This window comes from Carya illinoinensis, chromosome 8 (genome assembly GCF_018687715.1).
Source record: "Carya illinoinensis cultivar Pawnee chromosome 8, C.illinoinensisPawnee_v1, whole genome shotgun sequence".
In the NCBI taxonomy this organism is placed as follows: Eukaryota; Viridiplantae; Streptophyta; class Magnoliopsida; order Fagales; family Juglandaceae; genus Carya; species Carya illinoinensis.
This window is the reverse complement of record NC_056759.1, coordinates 5,439,201-5,451,874: the sequence shown is the minus strand read 5'-3', so window position 1 is coordinate 5,451,874 and position 12,674 is coordinate 5,439,201. Positions and strand designations below refer to the sequence as shown.

General features: G+C 33.6%; 2 protein-coding genes across 2 annotated transcripts; both read left to right on the top strand.

The window, feature by feature from the left end:
- Positions 1–4,111: 4,111 nt before the first annotated feature.
- On the top strand, positions 4,112–5,507 carry LOC122318147. The gene has a single exon (XM_043135327.1). It carries the CDS (start codon positions 4,287–4,289, stop codon positions 5,049–5,051), a length of 765 nt encoding a protein of 254 aa, XP_042991261.1. The 5' UTR covers positions 4,112–4,286; the 3' UTR covers positions 5,052–5,507.
- A 3,285-nt stretch (positions 5,508–8,792) lies between these two features.
- Positions 8,793–11,410, top strand: LOC122317976 (U-box domain-containing protein 4-like). Its single transcript, XM_043135074.1, has 2 exons — positions 8,793–9,886; positions 10,866–11,410. Exons 1-2 carry the CDS (start codon positions 8,906–8,908, stop codon positions 10,953–10,955), a joined length of 1,071 nt encoding a protein of 356 aa, XP_042991008.1. The 5' UTR covers positions 8,793–8,905; the 3' UTR covers positions 10,956–11,410.
- The last annotated feature ends 1,264 nt before the right edge of the window (positions 11,411–12,674 follow it).

Sequence of the window (12,674 nt, the reverse complement as noted above, 5' to 3'; positions counted from 1 at the left end):
CGTCAGAGAAGAAGACAATTGAATTGAAATGTTCACGTATAAGCTGCATTTATCTGTGAGAAAATGATGTTTTTTTAATGGTTCTGAGAGGATGATTCCTAAATCCTAATAGCCTACGTACGTTACGGGTTCAATATTAATGACCCGTCCAAACCCAGTTCGGAGAAGCAGTCCTAAATTTGCCTTGACGTATCAACGCACTAAAATAAATTTGGAGAAGAAAGATTTATAAAAGTGCTATTATTATCTTGTATACCAGTATTTACGTGCCCAAAAAGTAATTGGAAAAAGAAGATAAAGACGAAGAGTGGTATAATGACAGAGATCGACCCTCATCATGATCCTCTCTGAATATTCCTTGTTACCAGCCATTGGGAGAGTGGTCCTCAAGGAATGTGGACTTTAAGAAACATAATAATAATAAAAAAAAAAAATACAACTTATTTTCCATGCAGGGCGTTGAATTCCATACAACTTAATTTGGTTTTTAGTAGATTCGTTGGCCCTTCGGATATGTATATATTTGTCGAATGTGATCTTCCGGAAAGATAGATAGGATAAGACAAAGACTTTCGGAATTATGTTTCAACGTCGCCGTCACTAGTGTTTTTAATCCTTCGAAATTGAGAGGTTTTCATTAATTAATTCTTAGAGGCAGTTTGGAAAACATTCTAAATCTCATTTTTATTGTTATAATTTTTTTAAAATTTTTATATGAGATATAATAAATAATTTAATTTTTTAAAATTTTAAAATAATAATAATATTATAAAATAAATATTTATTTAATTTCAACTCAACTTATGTAAACAATTTACGTTGATGCAGTAAAAGTTCGACGTCACGAGCAAGTTGGATGGATAATCACTTTTCATCTCAGTTCCCACTACTCTTGTTTCACCGGGTAATTTCAATGTTTCCGCGGGCCCCCCGGGGGGTGGGGGTTGGGCGGGGGGGGCACCGTGATCTTGAAAAGCCTACCAATCATGTCATTGTACATCTTTCTTAAATGCTTCTGCTAGAGATCGGTGCATGGTTTGGTATTTTTGACATCCAAATTAATCACGCTTCTAGATGCTAAGTCCTACCTAAACCTACAAATTAATTATCAATATTCAAGCTTATAAATTTATTAAACCAATTAATTAGCCCAAGTTAGATTTTTTTTTTTTTTTTTAAATTAAGAGATTTGGGGAGGGAATCGAACCCAATATTTTTCTTATATTCAACTTATAATATAATCTGTATTGACAATTGGACGTGAAATTTATAACAAAGTTTTGAATATCGCTTTAGTAACCATTTTGATTAATTAAGATATTAATACGAAATATTTATATGTATATATAAATTAACAACTAGTAAAGGAAATATATATATATATATATATATATATATGTAAATGTGTATCATATATATGTGTGTGTATATATGGAAAAATTGAAAATTTATAAAATAAATATATATTGAAAAAATCACAAACTTGAGTTGAGACATAAAAATAAAACAAAAAAAATGAAAGAATAGATAAATTATTAAAAATAATTATATTTTAAAAAACGAGGGGATATATTTAAAGTTATGAAAAAAACTAAAATAATATAAATATATTTTATATTCTAGAATTAATTAATATCATCTGAATTTAAGATTTATAAAAATGTTATATAAGTATAAGAAAATTATAAAAACAGTCCAAAATAAAATGGAAACAAACAAATTAAAATTTAGAACGAAACAGAATGAGAGATATAGTATATACCAAACACTACACCAGAATTAAAAGTTCAGCCCGGTATTGAAAGGAATTAAAAATATTAGACTTTGTAGTACGTAATAGGATTTTTTTAAAAGGATCGGCTTGCCTCCAGTTTCATAGTAACATGACATTTCCTGTTAAAACTTGAACGGCCAGGATTTTATGTTGGCAAGTAAAATCCAACCATGCTGAAAATATACTTGTAATTTTAATAAAAATGAATTTAAAGAGACCATTGTTATGTTATTTATATGTTTGTATATAAATATTAAAAAAATATATAAATATATTTGATACTAATTATTATGTTTAATTGATAAATAGATGGTTTTTTTTATTATTATTATTAGTGTGTTTAATAATTAAATAAATAATTTTTTTAAATTTTTTGGTTAAAACAATTATAGTTGATGCAATGTGTTGGGCGTAAAGTTATTGAGGGCCAGCGTGGGGGACAAAATTTCTTTATTTTTAATATTAATATTTTTGCAAGGGCTAGCATAGAAGACATTAATATATTTTTGTTTTTCTACTATTTATAATAAATAATATATTTATATATCAACACATAAATAATGTAGCAAAAACAAAAATCTTTAAAATTTATTTGTAGTAAAATTTTGACAAAAGTTAACAAATAAAAACTAAATAAAACATGTGCCCTCTTCAACACAGCATTAGCAGTACCCTCTCTTTTATTTAGAAGAAGCAATAATATCCGTTGGATCTACTAACAGGAGATGTCCTGTTACTTTGAAACTGGAGGCAAGCCGTATCATTTTTTTAAAAAAATAGTACTATGTTATAGTTGATTATACAGGCTATATATAGATTATAGTTGATTATATAGGCTAAATGGAGGAAGTAGCAGTTATCTTGCTTTTGAGTTACCAGATATGATTAAAGCGTAATTATGGGTTATGGACTTTGGATCCTTGCTATTAGTTAGGACATATTTAGAGGATATGCTTGTGTGAATTATTAATAACATATATAAAATAAAAATTTTCGGAAATAAATTACGTACCAGCTTGGTTAATTTAAATTTAATGTTGTATGCCGTTTCTTTTATTTATACCAAGCATCAAAGTCCATCACATCGATCATTGATCAATAGAAAATAATTTATAATTTAAAAATATATAAATCTCGTACAGTCTTTTAAAAAAATAAGATAAATTTTAAAATTATATTAAAGAATGAATTTTTAATGATAAACTTTATTTATTTTTTAAATGAGAATACGTAAAAATTACACATTAATTATATACTACATGAGTCTTAATCAATTACGTATCGTAAATCGTAATCAATTTCATGTTCCGAGCACGCATGCGTGAAAATATTGACGGTGACGCCATATGATATACACGTGCCAAGAAAAACAAAAAAGGAACGTGCCATGACGTGGTTAACATTAACATTAGTTACCAGCTAAGTTTAATCATTCGATTCTTGATTGTCAATACACCATCCATCCGCCGCCGGCCCCGGCCTGCACCCCCGTCAAAAATAGTTAAAAATAAAAAATAAAATAAAGAAATGCACGCACTCTCCACAAACGATTCAATATGAATATAATCTATAGATGTTTATGTTAAGGTCTTTAAAATTATTACTAATCCCCAAAAAATTAAGTTGATGGAAAATAGTAAATTTAATTATTTATATTATAGTATTAATGGAACATGTGAAAAGAATATTTGTTCAAGCTTATTTTTTTTTAATTTGAAAATTTTTAGTAGAATAAAGACAGACGTATAAAGTTGACCTTATAATATTTATTATCGTCCGTATGAATTTTTTAAACAATATTAAATATATGACAAATATTGTAGAACTGTTTTGTAGCATTTAACTCTCCCTCTTGAATGGGGTTCTTTGTCCATTTTTATAGAAAACAAAAAATAAAAATCACCACATAAACATGACCTAGATTATATTACACAACTGATCTCATTAATGTATAGTTGGTCAAGGTAGAACCGTGAGGTGGATGTTTTTGCTCATTGCCATTTCTAAAAGAATCCCATTATTTCACCTAGCTGCTAGCAATGACGCCATATATAAGCCAACCGCAAATCAATGCGGCTCTCCAACCCATTAATGTTTGTTAGGTGCTCGTTCTAGAAGAAAGACTAAAGTGGAAGAGGCAATGTATAATAGTAGTGATAATGACCAATTCAATAATCGATCCTTCTCAATGTCATGTGGATAAATCTTTATTCCTATCCTATGGTACACTTTTCCTCGATGTGAAATAGTGTGGGAAGAATGAGCTCCATATGCTTCTAATTTCTTCCTTCCCAAGAAGTCAAACAATTCCCACATCATCATATGTATAATGTGGGGGAAGCTTCTATAGGGTTTCTTTGTTTTCAAACATTTAAATCTGTGGCTTTCATGAGTCTAGCCATCATACCCTGCAAATAAATACCTGTAGCTCTTTCTTTCTCTCCTTTCATCAACCAAATAAAAAATCCAAGCTGTTTCTCAAAACCACCCAGCCCCCAACTCCCTTTTCCAGATGCTGAATCTTTTAATCTGTGGCAGTGGCGGCAGTACTTTTCATCATGAAGAAGATCAAGGTGACCCATGGAACAATAGTCCTTGTACATCACCAACAAAAGCACGGAAGAATAGGTGTCATAACAAGAACAAGAACCCATATTCCAGTCGTGGGCTCGACAAGTTTTCTGCACTTTTAAATGATCTTGAAGAGAAGAGGAACAAGATTTACTCACAAGTGGACTCCCGAGATATCTTTATGGTGCGCTTTGTGTACTCGAACTCAAATGATTGCGTTCCAATTGTGGTGAAGTCCAAGACCAACAAGGAAGGCAAAACTAAGAGCAGGGATGGGAAAGAAGAGGAAGCGATCGCACCGTTTGAGATCTCAGACGTTGATTCGATAGAAGTGAAGCAGCCAGAAGTAATATCGGAGCCCAAAGAAAAGCGTAAGAAGAAGAGGGTTGTATGGAACATGAAGTTGGATAAATGGAGGCGGCCATCTTACTATCTGCCAGCTATTATTATCTTGATTTTGCTGCTATTGACTATGTTTGGACGAACTTTTGCAATACTTTGTACCTGTCTTGGGTGGTACATAGTCCCTACCTTGAAGGAGAGCTCAAAAACAGAAAGGTCATCAACAAAGAAGAAAGATCATGTCAGAAAATTGAGCGAGAAGAAGATGGTGATCAAGGAGAACAAGAAAGACTATATGAGAAGCATTTCTGGGGTTGTGGAAGGCAACTCAGCGCCGCATCACAGTCATCAGAAAAGCTGGTGAGGAATAGGATGGGATGATCTGACTCCCTCCTTTCTCTCTATGTTTTTTGAGCGGGTTAATAATTCGTCTGTTGTGTTCATTGATGTAAATTATTCGGGTTTTCTTTTTCAGTTTTGTTTTTTCACCTGTTGGTTGGTTTGGAAATTCGATCTCTTTGACAGGCTCACAAATGTACATTATCATGAGTGCTATATGTGTGGTAAGAGTTAGGCTAGCTGGAAATTAAGAAACCCGTGTCATCTAGTATGTTTTGTATGGCACAGTGAGTTTGTCAGAGTTTGATTTAGAAGAAGCGGGGATTCTCGTGATTGCGGATCGATTATCTCTGCATGAAAATGTTGTTTCAGAAACGTGTTCATATGTAATAAATTGATATATTTATTTGTTTGACGGAGGGCCTCAAGAGAGGGATAATGCTGATCAAGCCTGAAGGAACGTTCCTTCAGTTTGCGCAAAGTTTCGTGATCGAACACCATGAATTTAAAAAACACGACCTGTAATAGCATAAGCCGCCGGGTCAAGCCGTTCGTCGTGACCAATCTGATTGTCAATGCTGCAGAATTTTGAATCAACAGGCAATTGTTTGATTTAGTTTGAAAAAAAAAAAAAAAAAAGGAAAAATATTGTCCCAATGGTTGAATTGTTCAGATCCGATTTCCTGCCGGTTGATAAAGTTGACTTTACAACGCCTGGATTTCTATGTTCAATACCCACTGATTCGTACAAAACAAAATGTGATCAAGCACGAAATTTGCCAATCAGGGTCGGTTGGAGAAAACTCTGGTGCCTAATAAGTCAGCAGATCATAATTCTTACGAGTATTATCATGATTTGAATTAGCTTGATCTCTTCATTTACCTGTTTACAAATGATCTTCAAGCCATTAATTGGCTTCCCCATAATTTTCTGTTTGAGTTATAGGAATTGCATTTTAGAGAGAGATAGACACGATATATAAATCCTACAATATTTATTGATCGATGTATGTCCGGATAACTCCGACGGCATAAATAATCAATAAATAGCATTAGATATTGTAAGATTCACAACCACATCTTTATTTGTCTCTTTAGATTCTATTTAGAACTCGAGATAATTTAAGAAGCTTCATCCAAACATAAGCATGTCTTTTCCTAATGGTCAAAGGCCTGGTGCAACTGCACTCTCTGATTGGTCAATGGTCATGACTCAATCCCCGTAACTTCCGGTTGTACAGGGGAAAAAATGTCTTTTCCTAAACTCCAAACGTTTTGCATTGAAAATTGGCTCAGCTCTTAAAGGAGAAGGATATATTAAAGACCATTTCAGTAATGCAGTGAAGCTTCAAAATACAGGATTTGTGGACATAGCAGTTGTTGAGACGAACGGGGGGTTTCGCGGATTGGCCACAACTAGCTATGTTTAAAAGAAAAACTCAATCCGCTTCCATAGCCGAACATGAAAAACCCCTATAGAACTACTCTTCCTGTAATTTAATGCCATTGGAACTTTTCTCGTTCAGTAATTTCCACTTCTAATAAACAAAATGACAAGCAAATTCAGGGTAGCAACAGAATACAGGGATGAGTTTGGTAAATGAATGTCTGAAGCAGCATCAAAATGTGCATCGCACGCATTTTTGCCATCTTTAGAGAAGACATATCCACTAAAGGTAAGAAACAACTCTAAAAACAGAAAATGAACTTAGATATGACTGCAATGCTAGTCATATTCAGGTTTAGCCTGTGAACCAAAAATATTTTGACGAGGGAAGAGAAGGTTGGCAAAGCTCAAGCAGCTACAATTCAAGAAAAAGCTACCTTTGTCCCAGGTAACCTCGTAATCAGACTTCAATCAAGATCCTTGCTGGACAGCAGGCCATGTTTAGTTATAATGAGAAAAGTAAGTTCATCATTGAATCGCTAAATCCAAGCAAACAATTTAGCATCTCTTGCCCCAGCTGAAGGTTTTTGCCGGCATCTTATGTCATGAATGAAGACTGGAACTTATTTCAATCTCTAGGTATGTCAATTCTCTTGTTCAATACTTGACAAGCTTATGTGTAATTATTTCTGTTAAGGAGGTGACACTCGCTGAACTCTTTATCATTCTCTTCTAATTCTTTATAAGAGTCTAGATGGAATAAATTAAAGACCTTGTCCTGCTTTATGTTCAGTTCTAGTGGGATTACACCAAAAATCTTGCACAGTTTCCGAATGAGCTAGAGCCTGGTCTTCTTTAGTTTGAATTGAATCTATGGTTGACCATCTTCATCCTATGGAATGAAACCTAATGTAAATTTTCGAACCGAGGTTCCAAAACATTTCTGTTAAGCTTAATTTTTTATGTAACATTATTGGAAATTGACTTGGTACTTATGCTCTTAATGATCATGTCATGTGCTGGATTCCCTCTAAGGGTTTATTTCATGAAACTGTCCAAATGATCGATTTGGATTAAAAATTGTCACACCGAGATTCGGACTCGTCTGCAACTCAGGTCGTGAAGTCTAATCTAAAAGCGCAAAACCTGTACGAGATCGACATGGTCAAACTAGAGTATCAGAGTTATTAAGGATTATTCAATTTCATTCTGTTCCTCTCGATTAGAACTGAGAAGTACAGGAAAGAGACTCGTACTGGTTTTCTAAAGATGAGCAGATATGCAATGGCAGCAATGCAATGCTCTTACTTAAACTTGCCACGATATTTAATTAAGAGGACAATAACGACTAAAGAAATCGAGAAAGCATAAACAGATTGAGCACAAAATTCAGCACAAGGGGTTGATGAAATAATAAAATTAATAATCACGCACCTTACTCGTCCAAACACATTTTAAAACACAAACTTCGATTTCCGAATGCTTAAAACGCCTAGCTCCTGAAATATCTTCATTGCCTTGCCTGGAAATAATCGAACCCAACTGTTGGAATATAGAAAATCATATAGAGAAATTAGAGTTAAAATCTTTAGAAGCCAAACAGAGAGCTTCATCTGTAAATAAGCAGTTAAGTTAGTTAAGTCAGTTAGTGATATACTCGGGTAAACGCAGTGTATAAAATAGACCCTTTGTAGAGTCTTTTACACTCACGAAAGTAATGAGAATTATTCAAGTCTCCATTCATACAATCCTCTGTTTTCAAGTGACACATGTTATAGAAATTTACATAGTATCAGAAGAGTAAAGAAAGCCTTCCGCTGAATTCTTTCATTCTTGATTCTGTTCTTGATTTTTTGTTTCCGCTGAGCCTGTACTTTAACACCTTCGAGATTCGACTCCATCCCGTCGATTTTTGTGAGGCAGATAGTGAGGCAAAGCTTCAAAAGCGCAATATGCGCGTGGGCTCTATTCTACGGCGTGCCAAGCTGCAATTCGGACAGGCAGCTATTCTGAAATCTCTGACAAAAGAGAGTTGATTTCTACGGTCGTTGAGTTAGGTAAAAATCGCATTTTTTTTAAACGGTGTCTTGCTATTTTTTATAAGAAAAATAATAGATATAGATCGTTTTTATTATTATTTATATAATTATATTTTAAATAAGGAATATATTTATAAAATATAATTATAAAAAAAAAAATCATCAGTTTAAAATATAATTATAAAAAATTTATTATATCATATCATAAAGCCTTGCACACTCTCGGAAGTGGGAATGACCAAAAAACAAATAAAAATGATAAACACATGGCCATACTGATGCTCAAATAGAGACACGTGTCACGTGGACGTAGCTGGACTTTAAAATCGAACAGACATCAAGTCCAAGCAGTCTCTCCACTTTCCCCACCGTCCCCTTTATATTCTGGCCTGTCGCCTCACTTCCACATGAATCCGGCGAGCTTTGATGCCGTAAGAGTGGGAATTTGAAACCATGGAGAGGGACAATGGGGTAAATCACGCATACGTGGGGAGGGACGTCAGTGCTCTCAGTATCAATGACCACTCCTCGGCTTTTAGCGACTGTAACAGTGATAGATCTGGTGAATTTCCGATGGCTTCTGCCGAGAGCCGGAGACTACTCATAGCCTGCGCCTCGGAGAACTCGGACGAGCTGATCCGTCAACTCGTCTCTGACCTAGAGTCCTGTTCAATTGAAGAGCAAAAGCAAGCAGCCATGGAGATCAGACTCCTCACCAAGAATAAACCGGAAAATAGGCTCAAAATCGCCAAAGCCGGGGCTGTGAAACCGTTGATTTCTTTGGTTTCTTCCACTGATCCTCATCTTCAGGAACACGGCGTCACGGCAATTCTGAATCTCTCGCTGTGCGACGAGAACAAAGAATTGCTAGCTTCTTACGGAGCGATTAAGCCTCTGGTTCGAGCCCTGAGGACAGGAACTTCAACAGCCAAAGAGAACGCAGCCTGTGCTCTGCTTCGGATATCGCAAGTGGAAGAGAATAAGATTCCAATCGGGCGGTCGGGAGCAATTCCCCTCCTGGTGAATCTTTTGGAGAACGGAGGATCCCGAGGGAAAAAGGACGCGTCGACTGCACTGTACTCTCTATGCTCGGAGAAGGAGAACAAGGTCAAGGCTGTCCAAGCTGGAATCATGAAGTCGCTGGTGGAATTGATGGCGGATTTCGACTCAAACATGGTGGATAAGTCAGCTTACGTGCTGAGCCTACTGGTATCTGTACCGGAAGCGAGGACAGCGTTGGTGGACGAAGGGGGTATTCCGGTTCTGGTGGAGATAATCGAGGTGGGGTCCCAGAGACAAAAGGAGATCGCGGTGGCCATCTTGTTGCAGGTTTGTGAGGATAGGGTGGCGTACCGTACTATGGTGGCCCGCGAAGGAGCGATTCCTCCCTTGGTGGCCTTGTCCCAGTCCGGCACCAATAGCGCCAAGAAAAAGGTAAGAAAGACGAACTCTCCGGGTAGTCAGGGATTTCGACTGACGTGGCGGGCAAATTTTTTTGAAAATACTACGGTGTCACTGTCTGCTTTCCACGCAGGAAGAGAACACCGTTTGTCGCGTCAGTGATCCTTTTTTCCAGTATAAAAATACCGGTGATTATGGAAGAGGATATTTTTTTTACAAAAATATTCGTTTTTATTATATATTTTATAATAAAAAAGTTAGTATAAAATATCTAAAAATTAATTGCTACCACTGACATTTCTATCGCCAATATTTTTATTGAGCGGAACATATTTTATTGAGATTTGTTATTAAGTCTTACATAATTTTTTTGTTTTATTTTTAAAATTATTTTTTATTATTTTTAATTTTATTTTTTTTAAAAATAATTAAATTCTTCTATTAATCATCTATATAATATATATTTAAAAGGAACAAATTTTTAAAAATTAAAAAAAAAATGATGTGTAGTAAATAAAGTTTATAAATAGATTTTTTTTTCTTATCGGTCAACGGATGTCACTTTAAAAATGTTGTCGATATAATAAAAATAATAAAAAATAAGTTTTTATTGAAAAGCTACCTGCGTGATCGAAAATAAAAATTAAAATAGAGAATAATATTATAACTATTTTAGTGTAGCTCAAATCTTAACACAATTCAAGCGTACTACTGTCTTCGTCCTTTCTTAACAGAAAATATAAATATTTGAATAATATTATATACTGTAGTACTCTTTTATTTATATTTTATTATATATGATGTAACGTATTTATTATTATTTGATGATAAAAATATATATAATAAATAATTATATAATAATAAATATGTTATATTTTATTTAATATTATATAAATTGAATGATAGTGTAGTATATAAAATTTCTGTTCATTTTATCCCAATATCGATTGTATTTTGTGTCTGACTGGGTAGTGTGGTTTGTTGTCGCTGTCATGGGACTCTTATTTGGCAGGCGGAGACACTGATAGAGCTTCTACGGCGACCAAGATCCGATAGCATCAGTGCCAAAGCGAAAGGGAAAGCGAAAGAGGTGTTCGTATAAATTAATATACATGAAGATATACATATAATATTTTTTATAATTTTTTATACAATTATGTTTTAAATTGAGGATATTTCTATCAAACGATCAAACGATGTTACTTTAACGAATGATTTGATAAAAATACTCCTCATTTAAAATAAGATTATGTAAAAAATTATAAAAATAATTATATGTAAATCTTATTTCATATATTCCCACGCTTGCGCATGTAGTCATCACACATAGAAAAGAGTTAGAATAAAATGAAAAACTGAATTGTAAATATATATCTATGAATCGGGGAGGAGTCTGTACAGTTCATTATAAAAAGGTGGTCGATGTTGTTGCTTTGCTGTGTCGGTTTTGCTTTCTTTATTGCATTTTGCGTAGAAATTGGAGTACTAACTCCTTCGTATGGGTATGAGTTTCAATATGATGTGACGTGGGGTTAATAAAGTCTAATTGAAAGGTAAGTGCTACTTGTCAGTTATGATTAGTTTGTAGTTAATCATACGGAGGAGGCCAGAGTCAAGTGGAGGAGGGAGGGTTCCACTTTTTATTTTTTTTTCTCTCATTAATTGATAGATTTGAAGATGTCCAACGAGAATCGCGTGTTAAGACAACAGGAGTGTGTTTAAGGTTGTGTCTGATTATTGAAATAAATTTAAATTAATTTTAAATTAATTATTAATAAAAAATTTTATTTTATTTTTTAATTTTTATCTCAATTTATTTCATATATTTTAATTTTAAAAAAATAAATTTATCTAAATCTAAAAAAATTAAATATATTTTAATAAAATTTATAAAATATTACTATTTAAAACTTAATTCAATTCAATTTACCTCAATTAACAGGAAAAGTAGAGTCGTGAGCAAGTTTTGTTTGTCATTTGAATTTCGATTTCCCCATGAGAAAGTGAGAACCCGAATCGCTTCTGTTCATTCGCCGGCTGACAAAAGAAAATATCATCATTCGGTCTAGTATCCTTTTCTGGGTCCCTTTCTCGGCTGCTACTCGATCATCTTTATGTTTTAAAAATAATTAGTATAATTTTATGTAAAAAAATAAATTTTACATTAAAAAAAATAAACAGAAGAATAATTCTTTATCAGTAAAATTTACATTTTTATAAATAAAATTATACGAAATTTATTTATTTAAAATTTGTATCTGACATTATTCTCGTTTCAAATATAGAAAGTGATAAAATAACAGTCAATTCACAACTTTAGCACCTTGCATAAGGTTAAAAAGTTAATGTTGTGGTCAAAAGTTTGGTCGAGTCCTATTTTCTAAAAATAGACGTTGCATGGTTACCGTTTAGTTTTTACGCAATCTTTACTGTGAGATCGCAAAATCAAAGTATTGTCTGTGATGGGATGGTCGGCTAACCACCCTCTACTGTATCTGTTGAATGGGTGGGTTAGGTTGCTTAGCCAGTTTGGATATGAAGAGAATCTTAAATTATTTATAAATATAATAAATAATATAAAGTATTATGAGAACAATGGTGTTCTCAAACATACCCATAGAGCTTTTTACATTTTCATCCTCCAACGTCAACGAGAATTGATAGTTTATTTTCGTTCAAATAGATAATTGCCCCTCAAAAAGAAAGGAAAATATCATCATCATGTAGTGGAGTCTGCTTCAATGGTTGGTATAGAGATGTATGATGATGGAGAGACCCATGGAAGGGCGCGTGATAGTTGATTGGGGTTGAAAAAAATTGG